Raw genomic sequence first — 16,655 nt, 5'->3', positions numbered from 1 at the left:
TGTTATACTCAGTTATCCTTCTGTGCATCATCACACTGCCATAATGCATGGGTTCAGAGCATTACTTTTTTTGACTGTGGCAGCACCCAAATCAGACACCGACTCCCCTTCTGTGCCATACCTCTCAATATAACAAGAACAATACCTGACAAAGTAACTTTTTGAAGTGAATTTTAAAGATCAGGTAAGCAGAGACTGGAAAGTTTATTCCACTTCACTGTATTAGTTCCTCCAATTAGTACACACACAACTTACTTTCTGGTTGTTTTTCGTTAGGTGTTATCGATCTCACAAAATCCTGCGGTGTCATAAAAACCTCCGATTCACCATGCTCATTTATGACTTTCAAAGTGGCGAAGTATCTGAAGATTTTGTCCGGTGTGGAGTAGGCTCTGATTCTGTTCTCGTATTCCATCACCTGGATATGAAATTTAACCAGCATTAGATGGTTAAATTAGATCCCCCAACACCCACCTTAGCAGCCACCCTTAGTCCTCTGAAGGTTTTGCCACAGGAGAACAAAGATGTGTGCAGCAACACACTGGAAAGAAACTATGTTGAAAGGGTCAAACCCCATCCTATCCTCAACCTTTGAACTACCAGGAAAATTGGAAATATCTCTCTTAATACTGGAATATTAGGAGCTCACACAAGAGTCCTTACTATTGGTAAGTTTTGAGTCACCATGATGGCAGGGGAAAAACAAATTAACAAAGTCTCTGAAGGTGCTTTTAAACATGAACATAAAAAAGCACTAGCATCACATTCATGATGCTAAAAGCAGCTCAACATTTTAACCATAGTGTTGAAGGTTCTGACTTGTGATTAGCAAATGAAGTAAAAGAAAAGTCTTGGAGAGCTGGGAGAGACCTTTATTTTCAAGCTGAGTCTTGGAAAGAACTACTTGGAGCCACAGCTGGTTGCTCAGTCACTCAACCTCATTTTTTCCTCTTTTCTATCACATTGGCAAAATTCTGCAGAAACATTCTCTACTCAGTCCTCTCCTCCCCACCAATCTGCCACTTGCTAACTCTGCCAGCAGCGATTATTTTGTACCTAGAACCATTTTCTCCAACACACAGCTAGAATTAATCAAAGAGAACAGAAAGCTTTTACAAAATCACAACATAAGGCCACAAGGGAAGAAAAAGGCACAAAGACCTACACTTCATTATGTATTAGGATAGAAAAATTTCCTTCTTAGTTCAGCCTACTATTCCTGTATTATATGCCATGTTTGACAGTCCATAAAGTACTTGAAACTTTCAGTACTTCTGCCCAATAGCTACAGGAGAAAAAAAACAACAACAAAACCACCACCAGTGATCTGCTGGAAGAGAATAGGCAAGATCAAGGGTACTGCCAAAGCAGCTGTAGATCATTTATGGCTTTCATCTTGTTTTAGCCTTGTCCTTAAACTCAGACAACTTCTCCACCCTGATGTTTATCAGGCAGAAAACACCCTCTCTAGTTTTTCCTATTTCTAGGATAAAACTAGGCCAAGGCTTTTAATCCCCCAAGTCAGGCTTTGGTAAAGCAACCAGGGGAAAGCAAAGCCTCTCTCTTCTACATGTGTTCCAGCTCTGATCTTGAGCAAATACAGCTGTAGATGACATTATCTATAATGCCAATATCTAAAGCATCGTCCCCACTCTTAGCATCACCATAGATTTTTCAGAATTCAGAAATGTCCTTGCATCAAGCACTACAGCCAGCTCCCTCTTTCCTGCAGTCACCTACACAGAAAAAAATTTTTGTCCTTAGTCCCTTTTGCTACTCACCTTTGCACCTATAATCAAGCAATAAAAATGGGATTAGGTTTGTTGATTCCACAAGGTCCTACAAAGATAAAGGCACTGGATCAAGAGCAGTTGTCTTACTGTAAAGTTACAAGTCACTGTCTATCAGCCAAACCGCAGTAAACAACAACATGCACTTTCCCAGCTGCCAAACTGCACGTGTCTTTGCCTACAGCTCCCACCTGGTAGGTGGTAACTTGTTATGCCAAAGTGACCTTTTGACTTGTGATTTCAGGCCCATATCTCACCCCTTCCTGTAGCATGACCTGATCTCACGAATAACACCCCACCCAACCTTATCAGCCAAAAACATAGTTAAGCACCTTACCTTCAAGCAAGGCAACTAAAACCAACTACAGTATCAAGCCCAGAACTGGAGCTAAAAGCAGACACCACAGACTAGAACCAGCAGCTCCCTCCATCCATGACACCCTTAGCTAGAAAGCAAGCTGTGTTGAAAAACATCTGTCCACCTGAAACTTCACACAATTCCTGAGTTTCCAAGCTTGGGGAAAAATTTCTGGCAAGGCACTATCAAATGCTTTCCTTCAACCCAGCCAGGTAAGTTGCACCTCTTTTACTCGACAACTCCACTGCTGCACCAGAGACATTAGTCTTTGACGTCTCTGCCAGTAAAACCACGTTTTGTTTTACCCCACTCAACTTCACATCCACAATGGATCTTTGTATCTGCTTTAAGATCTTGCTAAAATACTGCTGACAGGCCTATTGCTATCAAGTGCTTTTCTTCTCATTTTTGGAGTATGGGCATTGCCCTTGTTCCTCACCCAATATCCTTACTGAGACTCCTCCTTATTGATCCAACAACTTCACTGTTAACTCTTTCATACCCCCCAAGCTCGGGGTAATCCTCAAAGCCCTTGCTTTCTTGATGCTAAGCAGTCTACATTTTGCTTCAACTTCAGGCACAGCAGTTTTCCCACACCCCAATCAGATCCACACTGCACCCTCAAGTCCACCACGATCATCACTTGCAACAGAAGCAAAGTACCCATTTACTACATGGCCCTTTCCTACCTAGATCATTTGCCATACTGTCATCTATCCATGCATACTGCTAAACAAAGAGCTTCCTCGGATGACCACTATGCACTTACAAGGATGCAGTTTTGATATGTGGCTTTAGAGCAGGAAGGGTCAGTCTGTTGCTCAAAAGCCATGTACAGCTCTCAAAGCAATGTGGCATGGCTCACAAAAGCTTAAAAAAGGTCTCCTGTCTCAGCATGCAGCACAACAACCCTTCACAGATCTGCAAACCCAGAGGTTTGTCCACATGCAGTCTGAAATTTCACGAGAAATATGTAAAGCAGTTTTGGGCTTCCCATCCTCCAAGAAAACCAACTGAATGCCTTTACAAAAATAGGACCAATAGCAGGTGGAGAGCTGACCATCTCATTTCGAATTAGTCTTAAAGCAGCATCAGACAAAGCAGGAAATTAAGGATTTTTAAATGACCATCATCTTCTGATGCAAAGTTTGCCACATCTGGCCAAAGCAAGCTGAGCTGACCTACCATCTCCATGAAAGCTCAAAGCAGCCCCTCTAAGCCCACTGCAGTGTAAAAAGCGGGTGTTACCTGTGAAGTGATTAGTTTCAGATCCATAAAGGAACATGATTATGTACAGCTACTCAGCGTTTCATGGGAAGCTAGTTTTAATTATTTCCATCCTTTTGAGTCCCAGTAATTAGCTGTGACAAACACATTTCAGGACAAATACATTCCTGAAAAATTATGAGGAACAACAGTCTTGAATAACTCACAATCTACACCAAAAAAGTAGAATCTAAAATTCTTGTTTAGTATCTCACAGGCCGTTTTCATCACAACCCAAATCACACTTCCTCAAAAATCCCTACAAGAAGTGAGCAAATGCTGCAACACTTCTGCCCTTTTGCCTGCAGCTGAACTCACGACTACCTCATTTTCGCTAACATGATCTAATCAGCTGGCAAAACCTAATAAATATGCTAAAACCCATCCCTCTGACTTCAAGACCAGACTGAACATGAAGCCAGGTCAAGAAGGGAACAGCCAAGACCTTGCAAATGGGAACAACTTACTCAAGATTGGGTGCTAAACACAAAGTGGGCAGTAATATGGGTGCCCTGATCTCACTATACATATGTGGAATAAAAAGCACGTGTGTTTTTGGGTGCACACATGACCATCTCTGAGGGCTTTTTACACCACTTCTAAATAATCTGGTCACAAAAATCATCTCAGACAAGTCTCTTCTCCCAGACCCTCTCACCTATGAAATAATCCAAAACATTTTCCTGGCAAAGCGTGTACCCAGGCAGTGGCCTTTTCCCAGCACGTGCCAGTCCTCGATGCAGTGCAGACCTGCCAAAACCCTCACCCTGACCCCAGAGGCACAGCCTCATGTAATCAGGGGCCTCCAGAAAGATTATGTGACCAAATGGGAAAAAATCTTTTTTTGCACTTATTAATATAGTACGTACTTACTGGAGGAGAAAGATGAGCAAGTAATCCCCATTGCTCTACAAGAGCAAAGCTGCTGTTGAGACAGTCAATGTTTATGCTAAGCCTCAGGTTAAAAGGAAAAAAATCAAGTCTTGTGCAGACATGAAAATAAAGCTCTAAATTAACATCTCAATTCACTTCCAGAGCATCACCAGGGCCTCCCTGACCATGCAACAGTGCACACATGTCAGCAGGGTAAATTAATTACAATTAATTTTCTTTGGGTTTCCTACTGTAATGCACACCAAAATGAAGTTCCAGCACAACTAACACTCCTAAGGCAGCACACCTGCAGGACACAGAAAACACTGCAATCAGATCTTGACAAAGCAGCCCTAATGCTGCATGCAAACACTTAATTAACACATCAGTCCACCCACATCGTGTATTACCGCTCATCAGCCTTCTACCTATGAAAGGGCTCAAAATCTTTTCCTTCTCTGCCTTACAGTCAGACCTATACATCGCACAGCCTAAAAGACAACACGTGCCTGGGAACCACCCATACACAATCGCAGCACCAGCCCCAGCAAATGCCAAGGGGTTTGTATTTCAACTTCCTCTTCACTGAATCACTACCCAAAATAGCTATGTCAAGCCTAATTTGTTATTTCACCACTAATCACAACTTCATTAAAAGCAGAATTGGCATAACAAACAACTGTTAAAATACTTCCAATTAAGCTTCATTTTTTTCTCAAGGAAAACCCCACACTATGTTCCAATTAATTACGGGAGGAGCCGGAAAGGGTTTTTACTGTGGGTGGTGGTGGTTGTTTTTTTAAAGAAAAACATAGAAGAGTCAGGAAAGAGTCAGGAATTCCCTAAAGTGCTACACAACTCATTAGGAGAGTAGCACATCCTGGGAGCAGCCCTGATTTTGAGTCAGAAGCCAGGGCACACCTTTGTCTGTCATCTGAGCTGGTAGCATTCAGACATACCTCCTGAGATGACTCACTAGGGCAACTGCTGATCAAACACCAAGCCCACAACAGAGCTGCTCAAACAAACACAGAACCCAGCACCTGGGAGACTACCGGTTACATCCTGCATTAAACAAAGCAAAAGCAACACTGCCATTCGGGTTACAGAAGGTACATTCCATCTTAAGTCTGGAGAAAGAAGGGCTTACATTGGCAAAAAAGTCCGTCTTAAACACTGCTCTCTCCGCTGAAATCACTGCCCCCGAGTTAAGTACTGTAGGAGGAAGGCAGGCTGTGGACTGAGAAGGGATCCAGGCTGCATTCTCAACAGACCTCTTGGGCATCCTCCACACCTGGCTCACATCTTATTTGGAAAGCATGGCCATATTCCTCCCTGCCTAGTATGGGAAGGAAAGAGCTGGTCAGCGTAGGGATGTCTCCTAACAACTGGAATAAAAGTCCTCGCCTGCAAACAAATATTCGCTGGCTTCCCTAGCCAGAAGCAACCAGCCATGTAAGACAAAAGGAAAAAAATTAATAACATCAGTCATTACATTCACTTGTGATGACAAATTTTTTTTCTTTAAAAGTAAAGAGTGTGGATGAAGGTGGATCATTTCTTTGCTCTTTGCAACCTGCCACCATCTGCTGATACTGGAAAAAAAAAAAGATAACCCACTTCCCCTGAGTGGTACTGGCAAGAGTCAAAGTTTTGCTGAAGCTGTCAAGAGTGCCTGACACCCAGTTGCCAAGAAAATTAGCACAAGCCAAGAATCCATATTCCTGGACAATTCTGAATATCTCAGTGTAGTATCTTACAGCATAACCTAACTGAGCTGCCACCACAGCATGTCACAACAGGGAGAGTCTGGAGCCCCAGATACCGCAAGGCACTTGAAAATTTCAAGTTGTGTAATATACTCTAACCAAGAGCAGAATATGATTCAGCAACGTCAAATAAACAGCTCTTAATTTTTTTTATGAAAAGTTGTTAAGCCACTATATACGACCATCCACAATTTAACAGCTAATGAGATGCAGCCTCCAGGATACAGACTTAAAAATAATTATCAGAAGCAAATCATACAGAAAGAAATAGTGAAGAGCATATACTCCCATTCTCCTCCTTGGCACTGCAAAGATATTAAATCATCCAACACAGCCCAATAAAACCAACATCCAGACAGCTTTAAAAAAAATAAAATCACATTGTCTGCCAAATCTCAGTTATAGGACTCTCCATCAGACCAAATCATACATCTTGTAGTAACAGTGTTACAGATAGTACTGAACTAGTTGTCTAACAGTTCTGAGCAGCCCAAAGCTCTCAGGATTGCTCAACAGTGAAGCCAAGTCACAAGCTGACAATATAGTTTATTACTCAAGCTTTCCTCTTGTTGAAAATGTGCCTGATATGAAAATTAAATAGGCATAAGCATCAAGAGGGAGATATGACTAACCATGAGCAGAGTGAGGCTGTATTTCAACAGCTACTCTTACATGGAATAATTAAAAAAAGAATTAAAGTATGCTTTTCCGACAACCCTCCCTTCCACATTCATCCTCTTTTTCCTACATACACTCCGTATGTCCACAGGCAAATAGATGGACTCCCAGACACACACATGGTGGATGCCCTAGATGGTTTTAAAGCTTTTGCACTGACCCCCTACTTTGCATGCACCAGGAGTCTTGATTTCTCAGAGCAATTCTTCTGACATCCAACTGGAGATGTGAGAAAAGATCTCTGTTTCACAGGATCAGTATACTGTGCTTTCCAAGTTGCTTGCTAAAAAAGTTCAACCTAAAGAAACTCAAGGTAGCATGCCAAGAAAGTAGGTTCCCAAAACAGTAAGGTCCCTTAGAAAACGAAGGCACAGAGCAAAGGCCAGACTCTATACGTTCGCTACACCACAGTCTGAAAAAACATTATGCAAGTTTTCTCCTTTTCTCTACTGCAGTGCAACAGCTGCAGCTGTAACATGCCCAAGCTTGGTACCTTACGGTCCCTGAACCCGGAACGCTTCTTCTTCTTCCCTTCCGGCTGAGCCTCCTCATTGCCCGATGCAACGGCTTTTCTACCCTCACTGCTGCTGCTTTCCTCCTCCTCCTCCTCATGCTTCACCTTCTCACTTGGCTCAGACCTCGGATCTTGTTTTACAGAGGATGAGTCTTCTGCATAGGCCCTGTACAAGGCAAAAGAAAACACCAGTTTAGAAAATTGAGAGGGGTGCTAAGGCTACAAAGACCGCCATGCAAGTCTCTCCCTGAATGAAACATTTGTTACAGTTCAGCATGGAGGACTGCAAAGCAAAAGCAAAAAAGTGATCAGTCTCCTTGGAATATTGTGTGCCTTTACCTGCTGTAATGCAATTTCCACCACCCCCACGCCCTGCCAAATCCAAGCTAATAATCACAGTGAGTTTTCCCAGCCCAAAAACATAGAGCAAATCACTCAGTGAATTACTGTGCCCTCTCCCAAAATCTACACATGCAAGAAAGAACGGGAAGGGCATACCATACCTCCTCTAGCACTAAATTCCACCCCCACTCCCCCAAAAACGATTTATATGAAAGTGATAAAAATCTGTTTTACCATCAGCACTGCAGGATTCAGAAAGAATAGCCTCTTTGTTTCAGCTCAACTGATTTATTTTCTATCTCCAGCAGGTGACAGGCTGTTTTATTTCCTCCTTCCACCAATGACTGCTCTAAACTCCAGTGCTACAGGAGTTGTGACAACAGAAACTGGGGTTGTTTATCCTCAAGCTGGAAATACAACTCTGGCAGAACAAAGGACCCCTTTTCCCTTGCTGTTCAAATACAAAGTTCTTCAGCAACCCTGCTTGTAGACCAAGACTCAATACTCAAAATCACTCAGACTAAGCCACAAGTAACTCGCAGAACTGCAACTGGCAATAGGGTGCTTAAATAATCCATAAACCAAACAATGCTATGGCTTTCCTATGCTTTACTTTTAAAGTGGTTTACAACCAGAGCTCAGACCACGTTAATATGAGTTAAATTAATAGTCTTTAAGGGCATGTTAATGTGTCACAAGCAACAAAGCAAAGTTTGATAAAATGATTTCTCTTTCTGAAGGACTCAAACAGCTCAGGCGAACACCCTAGCCTGCCTGTAACTTAAGTGAAGCTGCCTTGACATGCATTCCTGGTGATTTATTTTGGACTTCTCACAGGGTTCAGGGCTCACACAGTTAGGTGTCACTCATTATCCAGTGGCCTTCAGATGAAGGCTGGTACTTTAGTGCTCCCTGTAACTACGAATGTGGTCATTTACAACTGCATGAATTTATTCAAAAAAAGCTGCCTTGGGAGGAAAACAAAACCAAACCAAGATCTTTGAAATCTCCCAAGCTCTGAGCAAAAGGCTACCCATATTTTATCCTACCAGTTTCCTGTAAAACACAGACACAGTATGTAAAATCAACAGAGAAAGTTTGTGTCTCCCCAGCAGTATGCAGATTTGCAGCAATCTCAGAGCATCATCTTCCAAGAAGAAGAAACGAGGATAGGTGCTCCATCAATTAATTTAAATGCTACTGAAATTAAAGACAAATCATTCCTTACCAGCATCTAGTAATTCACTAACAGTCATAGGACAGGACAGATGGGGAAGGGCTAAAGAACTCAAATCGTTCCACAGTACTGCTGAGAAACAAAAACTTTATTGTTCTAGAATAAATTCCCAAAGAGCATACTTAAGAATATTGAATCATGATGAATGCAAATTAATTTTTGTTCATATTATGACAACTACTTCAGCGAAGTACCAAAATCACTTGAACAACCACCAAGATCCCAGCATTGCTTTGGAATGCTGTGGGTTATTCCCACAGCACTACAGCTAGGTTAAAGCAGTTCAGAGGTTTCTAGTCTACGCTGTGACAGCATGCAACTCCATCGCAAGGGTTTGATTTAATAAAATACGTAAGCGCTTGGTGAAGAGCAGTACTAGCCATGACTTTTCATGCAAGACACAGTCTAATGTGCCAGCCTTTCCTTTCTGAAAAGGTCCTGAGCCTTTATTTGCCAGTACGTTTTCATATTATAGCAAAGCACCATCTTCAAGACCTCTACTGAACCAAACGGGTTCAGTGAGAGACAGAATCCAAATCTTGAGTCCTTCACAAGCATCTTAAGATAGGGAAATTATTTCCCCAGAAGAGCCAGGAAGTTGATCTGTCTCTTGGAGCACGAAGTCCACACTGGCACCTCTCCTGAAGCCTTTCCTGCAAGTTTAATCAGCAGTGGCACATACTTGTGGAGTTGTGGTTTTGGCTGATATGCAGTTTGCTAGAATAAGGTGTTGCCAGCTGAGGCTACGCCAGTAGTGCATGTCAAAGAAAGCCCTTGCTTAAGCAGGACACCAGTCATTAGCTCTGAGAGAACCTCTTGGGAAAAGGTCCTGGGGACAGAAAAGCAGTAGAAAATTGATTGCTTATCTACACAACCAAGCTATTCCATATGAAACATGCCAGAGAATAGCTGTATCGGTAAAGATTTCCTCCTGTAATGCTTGACTGACAGCTAGCAAACCAGGCGAGGGATAAATGAAATTAAAAATCAAACGTTTTCAGCAAATCCTACGCATTCCTTCAATCCATCACACTGTCAAGGCAGTTGGCTATAGCAATGCAGACGTAGGCTGTTTGAATACAGTCTGCTTTCCCCCCCTCCCTGGTTTATCCAGGTAATTAACTCTGCTCTACAGTTAGATCACCGTTGCAGCATACAAGCAAAACAAGCTGTGAGAATAAAAGCTAGTCTACTTCCCAAGCAAGGTTTTAAACAGTACCTGCTATTCCTCACCTCCAGGACACAGTCCAAACTACTCATTGAATTAATCACTGAAGGATCTGCTCTCTACGTACACCTACTACTTTGTGTATTTTACATCCTGCACAACCATCCTCTGTTGAAATCCTTGGCTTCCAACAACTACACCTTCCATCTGCACCCACATAAAGGAGTCTTTGAATGCAGATGTCCGAGTATGGCTGGAAAAACCTCACAGCTCTAGAAAGATCCACCCTGCTGGACTGTCATCAGCCAGTGAAGACTCTCCACCTCCTTTTTTGATGAGACTGACTTTCCAATGGCATGCCTGTGGTTACAACTTCTGCACAAAAGGGCAACAAAAATACAAAGACTCGCTTCACTCTGTGCCAAAACTGGCAGCCAGCCTCTACCCACAGAGTGTGCCTGCCCCAGATCCTAGCTGCCACGCTTCAACCCTACTGGTCTCTTCAGGTCCTGTCTGCGTACCCTGCCCCCAGTGAACGGAATTTGAGGCAAAGACTGTATTTCCCATCTGCTTCATAGTATCTTCTTTTAATCCTTGGAGAAAGCCAACAATCAAGCATAAGATTAGGTTCATCATCCCCAAAGAAAACCACCTAGCTACCACAGAGGAGGACTAAATACTGAATTTTCACTTAGCAAATGGTTCTTTGACAAAGCCACGTGCATGCAACCATACGATATACATACACAAAGGATCTTGGTACTCACAGCAGTCACTGGCATGATACTCCACAGCTGCAGGTCTTCCAATTAGAGAAATTGTAATCTCTCACTTTAACGTATTTTTCTTCTTTGAGTGACAGAAGCATAACAGTTTGTTAAAGTAACAAAGCTTTGTGCCAAAGGTAAGTGCTTAGTTGTTCTAAACCTGAAGGCAGTAGAAAAGCACTTAGATATCACATCTAATAATCATGTCATTAGTCTCAGAAGGAAATGCAGGAGATCTAACAAGAAGTTGGGCACTCAGGAGTCAGCAAAAACATTGCCACCAAACGAAGCAGGAGAGGGGAATCCTGCCTGACAGATGTGTTCTTCAGGTGACGAGTTGCCATACTCCCTATCTATAAACATCTGGAGACATCCACATGAGGTTTAAAAGCCACTTAAAACTTCAGTTTTCCATACTGAAATACAAAAGCTAGCCTGTACACAACATTCATAAAAATAGGCAGCCTCCAGGGATCAGGAGTGCTTTCAATGAGGAGCTCTGTCTCATCCTCACCTCAACCATATTCAGCAACTAAATTACTTAGCTAAGGCTTTAATAAGAAGTTAACCAGAAATTATGAAGATCCATAGCCCGCTTTTTCAGGATGTCACCCCACTCAGGATTTTTTACTATTGTGCTTCCTTCCTCAGCTTTCACGGCACTTAATACTGCTGTAAATTAGCACAATGAATTTGTAGCATGAACTGCAATGAACATGCCAAAATTAAGACAGATTCCAGAGGTGAATATGAACAATTAGATTGAGGAGACAGCTCTGGATACCAGCCATAGCTTAAAATAGGTCCAAGAACATAAGGAGACAGCAGCATAATCTGCAAGATGTGCACGTCCTTCCTTCCACCCCAGCCAGCAGCAGGACCATCCCCACAAAAAAAAGCCTTCAGCTACTGACAGTGCACTCCAAGGAAGAGCTGGACAAACCGGAGAAGAGCCAATAAGGAGCAGCAGGAATGGTTAAGGGTCCAGAACACAATGTGGGGAACTTGACCTAAATAAGTCAGATTGCTATAAGAAAGAAGGAAAGAGGAAGGTGAGATAACTAATACATAAAACCACTGCAGCAGGACTGTTCTCTTGGTCCAGCAAGGGCAGGACAAGATTCAGGATGTGCTTAAGAACACCATAAGGGAAGAGACACACGGCAAAGAAGGAGAAGCCTATATATACACGTTTAGATACACAGAAAGCATGTAATGTTAAGGACAGAGAACACTGGAATCAGCTGCCAGGGAGGATTTATTCCATCACTGATCTCTCCATCACCAGCAAATTCCTAAAAATAGGTGAGACAGCTGCCTGTCAAGACTAGATTGGAGGCCCCCAGCCCTGCCTTGGCAGCACACTAGCAGATTTCTCACGCTCCCTCCCACTCTCCTCTGTTGCAGCCCAGTTTAGGCACCAGCACCAGCTCAGGCACCAGCACCAGCTCGTGGGTGCAGACAGACAGGCCAGAGCATGAGGACCTGCGCTTCAAGCCCCCTTGAAAGGGACTGCTCTGAAGAAAATGAACCTGAATGGTTTTAGGTCAGTCTCACCAGCTAACTTGGATCACGTGGGATAACACACAGCTCCTTAGATATGACTCCCCGATAGCAAGGAGAACAATTGCTTCACAAAGGCCATCAACCCTAATGACACACACTGGAGGCATCCTACTGACGTTACCATAATATCCTTGTAAATTACACATCTGTTAATTTCTTAAACCAGGAGACACTGCTTACATTTCCAAAAGAGCTCACCTCAAGTGGGGCACGGGGCTATACCCCTGAACCACAGTGCTGACAGACGCACGCACAGTTTCTTGCATATCCATTTGGCTTCTCCGCACAAATCCTAGCTCTGATTTGCTATGTAACATTTAAATAAGATACTATCAACACACTCTGATCAAACTCCAGAGCTCTGCAAGCTTAGGGCAATACCTGTGCTTTAAGCTCTGCAGGTCAACTGAGGTCACACCACACACCCCCCACCCCCCCCGGGCTGTTCAGATCTTTTCCTAATTGACTCCAGTTTTGACTTTGGCTCATTTCCCAACATCTGATTCTTTCCTTCCCCTGATGCTCATGGGTAAAAATAATATGAAGCCAAAAGCCACCTGAAAGGACACAGTGCTCTTTCAAGACAGCACTCAGATCGACATGTCTTCAGGCCTTAGGAGAAAACCCTCAGCACAGCAATCCTAAGGATAGCCTCTTGAGTCTGTCATCTCTCACAAAAAATTAAAAAAATGGAGCAGAATTCTCAAAATAAAAATAACCTCATATGAATAATACCTATACTTTTTAGTCCTTTCTCTCCTACATCAGGTTACATAGTACCTGACATATCCATAGCTATAAAAACAGCTTCTCCCTTCTTGACTGATTTACATGGTTTCTTTTGTTTTACTAGAAAAAAGATTTTTAAAGTCTCAGTTTCAGCCGGCATAAGGCATTTCCAACACTTCTGCCATTAAAAATGTATTCCAAGCAAATTACTCTGAAGTCTCCATGACAGTGATGCAAACCCCCCCAATGCATTCCTAAACAGAGTTAGCTATGGGCTGATCTAGCTTCAAAATTAATTCCGGAAGCGCCGATGGAGAACCACCAAACACCAAAAGCAGTGAAGGTCAGTAAAGCAAGGAAGACGAAGAGTCTTCTCTACAGACAACCTTCCAGTAAAACAACTGGGCACTTGATACAGGGTGGCCGAAAAAGAGAGGAAGAAATGGTAAAGACTGAAAGAAATCTGCAGAAGTGGCAGCCAGCACTGCTCAGCTTGCTGGCGAGGAGTGAGGCATGAAAAATATGAGTTTGTAACAAAATGAGAATATACTGTCAAGGCTGGGAGATGGTATCACAAGCTTAATTGCTTCAACTTATGCACAGAATGGGGCAAAAGACGTAAGAGCACAGAGTAAGGCCAAGGGGATGCAGCAAAAGAAGATTGGGTACTGCATTAGATACAAACATGCTGGTAGCAAAGGATCTTCTTGTTAAGCAAGTTCCAGAACAACACAGATGTCTTGCCCTTATTCATACCACTAATATATTTGCAGAAGGATAAGAAATGAAGCATAACTAAATACTTCCAGTCAATCAGGAAGAGCACTTGGTAAGACACTGCTTACAGAAGTCCTCCCCAGAGGTCCATATGCTCCCTTATTTCATTCAACACCAGGTTGATTGAGTGACAACATTCAGCACTAAAATGCCAGTTTAAGTGCTTTCAGATGCCCACTGCCCACAGATTCAGCCAGGAAGGTTTGTGACATAAAGAACATATCTGTGGCATTTTAGTAACACTCCCAATGGGTATGTAGAGCTACAAATACAAAATAGAAGTTTTACACAAGCATCAGTAACAGTATTTTTTATAAATATTAAGCTTGTTGCAAACTGAGAGGTTCAGTACTGCTCATCTATTAATGGCTCATTTAGATTAGCCAATGAATGCACCAAGATTTATTTCAAATTAATTAATTCAGTTCATTATTCCAATGCTCAGATACTTAATTGCTTCTGCCGCCAGCTGGAAATCCTCAGAGTTTAAGTTATTGCTTAGAAAGGGTAAACTTCATTAGTCTTCTAAGCTCAGTTATTTGCAATGCTAAAGTATTCTCCACGACAGCCAAACAGAGCACCATTAGTTACTCCTGTTGTGTAATTTTTCACATGAGATTTACTCCACCAAAACCAGGCAGCAGGAGCTCCCAGAAGACAGCAAAGTCAATAGGACCAACACTCACCTGCAATGGATGGCTATGCAGAAGGCTACACACAGATGCAGATCAAACGTGATGATCCCACCAGCCCACCTCCTATCTCAGGAAGACACAATCTAAGTCTTTCCTGTCTTACGGCATAAAACCACTGTGGTTTTTTATATATATCTTTTCAATCCTTGACTTATCTACCTTTGTGCAGGCTTTCTTACCCCAGCACTGGCTTCTGACACTGCTCAAAGCATATCTTGCAGAATCAGTTTGTAATACACTGGTTTCAGGCTGCACATGGCAGACAAACCACTTGAGAAGTCCTGTCTTTCCTCATGCTAAGTAGTGGATAGCGTGAGTTCACATACAGGCACTAACATATTAATCCTTTTCAGCAATTTACACTATCATCAGAAGTACACGAAATCTGTTTTGAAATAGTAAGTTTGAGCATTTTTTAAGTACTGATGAGAGATGCAGTGCTGCTCCCCACACAGCAGTAGAGAAGAGCTGGGGCATTTACACAAGGCTTTATGCAGATGGCAAAAAGAAATACATCAGATACTCTTTTCCTTTTATTACTGCTCTTCATCTAACACTGCATCATCTTCTACTTACTTAGCCCAAGAAGCACAAGATTTTCAACTGCTTCTTGATTCAGCCTACTACATCTTTAATGCCTTAACTATAAAGAACTATTAAAAAAAACACAACAAAAAGAGGGAGACATCCCTTACCTTAGAAAACTTCACTGACAGCCTGCAGCAGAGCATCCCTTAACAGCATTCCCTACTCAAAGGGCAATGATGTGCCTCAGCTTCATTAACAGACCACCAAAAGTTAAGCAGAATATTAGCAGGCACACATTCCTCATTAGAGGAGTTTGTCATCAAAAGGGACAGCAATTCTTTGGTATGCTACGAGAGCCACGCTTAGGACCTGCCGGACCCCTCAGAGACTGGCTATGCAGCATGGCAGTTTCCTATCACAATGAAAGCACAGTTGCTTCACTAACCTTAGGTAAACAAGCATCATAGGTCATCCCTGCAACAGAGTAACCCCAGCAACAGAATTGGTTATGCAAAGGACCTCCCTAACCTCCCATTCAAAACCCACTGCAACACTTCATAAATTGAAATTGCTTACTACTAACTGTAAATACTCAAGACGCATACAGACATTTCTCTCTGTAGTCCGTAAGTTATATTTTCAGTGACATCTGGCGTATTCAATCCTGTGCCCTGGCTACATGTATTACATATTTACCTTTTGTAACTAATTCATTATACTTACTGCTACTTTACTGTAATAACTCAGTATGTACTACCTAAATAACCCAGGATGTCACTACAAATGTTTTGTATTCACCTACACTTATTCTTAAACTCTTACTAATCACCCATTTTATATATTGTGAAAGACAAAAGGAAATTTGCAGTTCCTTATCCCTCATTTAAACACAACATTAAAATGCCTATTTAAAAGTCTTTTTAAAATGTCTACAGGTGTCAGTATGAAGTATTTTCTACACAAATATATCAGTTTTGTTCCTCCTCTTACTAAAGAGTTGTATGCCAAGTAGTTAATTAAATGAGTATCATAAGCCTGGAAGTACTATTTTACAGTTACTGACATTGTGGATTTATTTCATGGCTCCTGTAGGAAAGGAATACCTCAAAGTCTGTATAATTCTATTTAGTGCTTTACAAATTTATAACAGACAAAGTAGATAGAGCAAAGAAGCAAAAAACCCAAACAGTAACAGCAAGTCAGCATCTCCAGATTGATAAGGACTGGGGAGATCACAGACCATGCTACTCCAAAGACATTGCCCCTCTCTATCTGATTTCAATCAGCACCCTCAGCTGAGCAAGGTCAAGCCTAGTCATAGTGCCCAGGGGCCTCCAAGAAACAGCCAAGTACTCCAGGAGCCAAGAATCACTCCCTGAAATCACCTGTGACCTAGCACTCTGCATACCATTAGAGCTCTTTGCCACAGGAAGCACCTTCCTACTGATGAAAGCTGAAGCCAACAACTGACAATTTGGCTGTTTTAAAAAGCAGAAGTGAACCTGCTGCAGGAGGGAGATCTTAACTCTCTGTCTTCTGATCTTAACTCTAACTCTGACACCTTTATGTAGGACATTATGTCCTACCTACTTAAAGAT

At 42.2% G+C, this 16,655-nt stretch overlaps 1 protein-coding gene across 5 annotated transcripts in view; it reads right to left on the bottom strand.

The window, feature by feature from the left end:
* Positions 1-16,655, bottom strand: part of MICU1 (mitochondrial calcium uptake 1) — a 105,796-nt gene that overhangs the window by 74,637 nt on the left and 14,504 nt on the right. For all 5 annotated transcript variants that reach the window (XM_056350774.1, XM_056350778.1, XM_056350776.1 and 2 more), the window contains 2 exons: positions 7,228-7,414; positions 256-418 (listed from right to left, as the gene is read on the bottom strand). In XM_056350774.1, the coding sequence (XP_056206749.1) occupies positions 256-418; positions 7,228-7,414 (350 nt within the window). The remainder of the gene's footprint in view (positions 1-255; positions 419-7,227; positions 7,415-16,655) is intronic.

Source organism: Falco biarmicus, chromosome 9 (genome assembly GCF_023638135.1).
Source record: "Falco biarmicus isolate bFalBia1 chromosome 9, bFalBia1.pri, whole genome shotgun sequence".
Taxonomy (NCBI): domain Eukaryota; kingdom Metazoa; phylum Chordata; class Aves; order Falconiformes; family Falconidae; genus Falco; species Falco biarmicus.
This window is presented reverse-complemented; position numbering and strand designations above follow the sequence as displayed.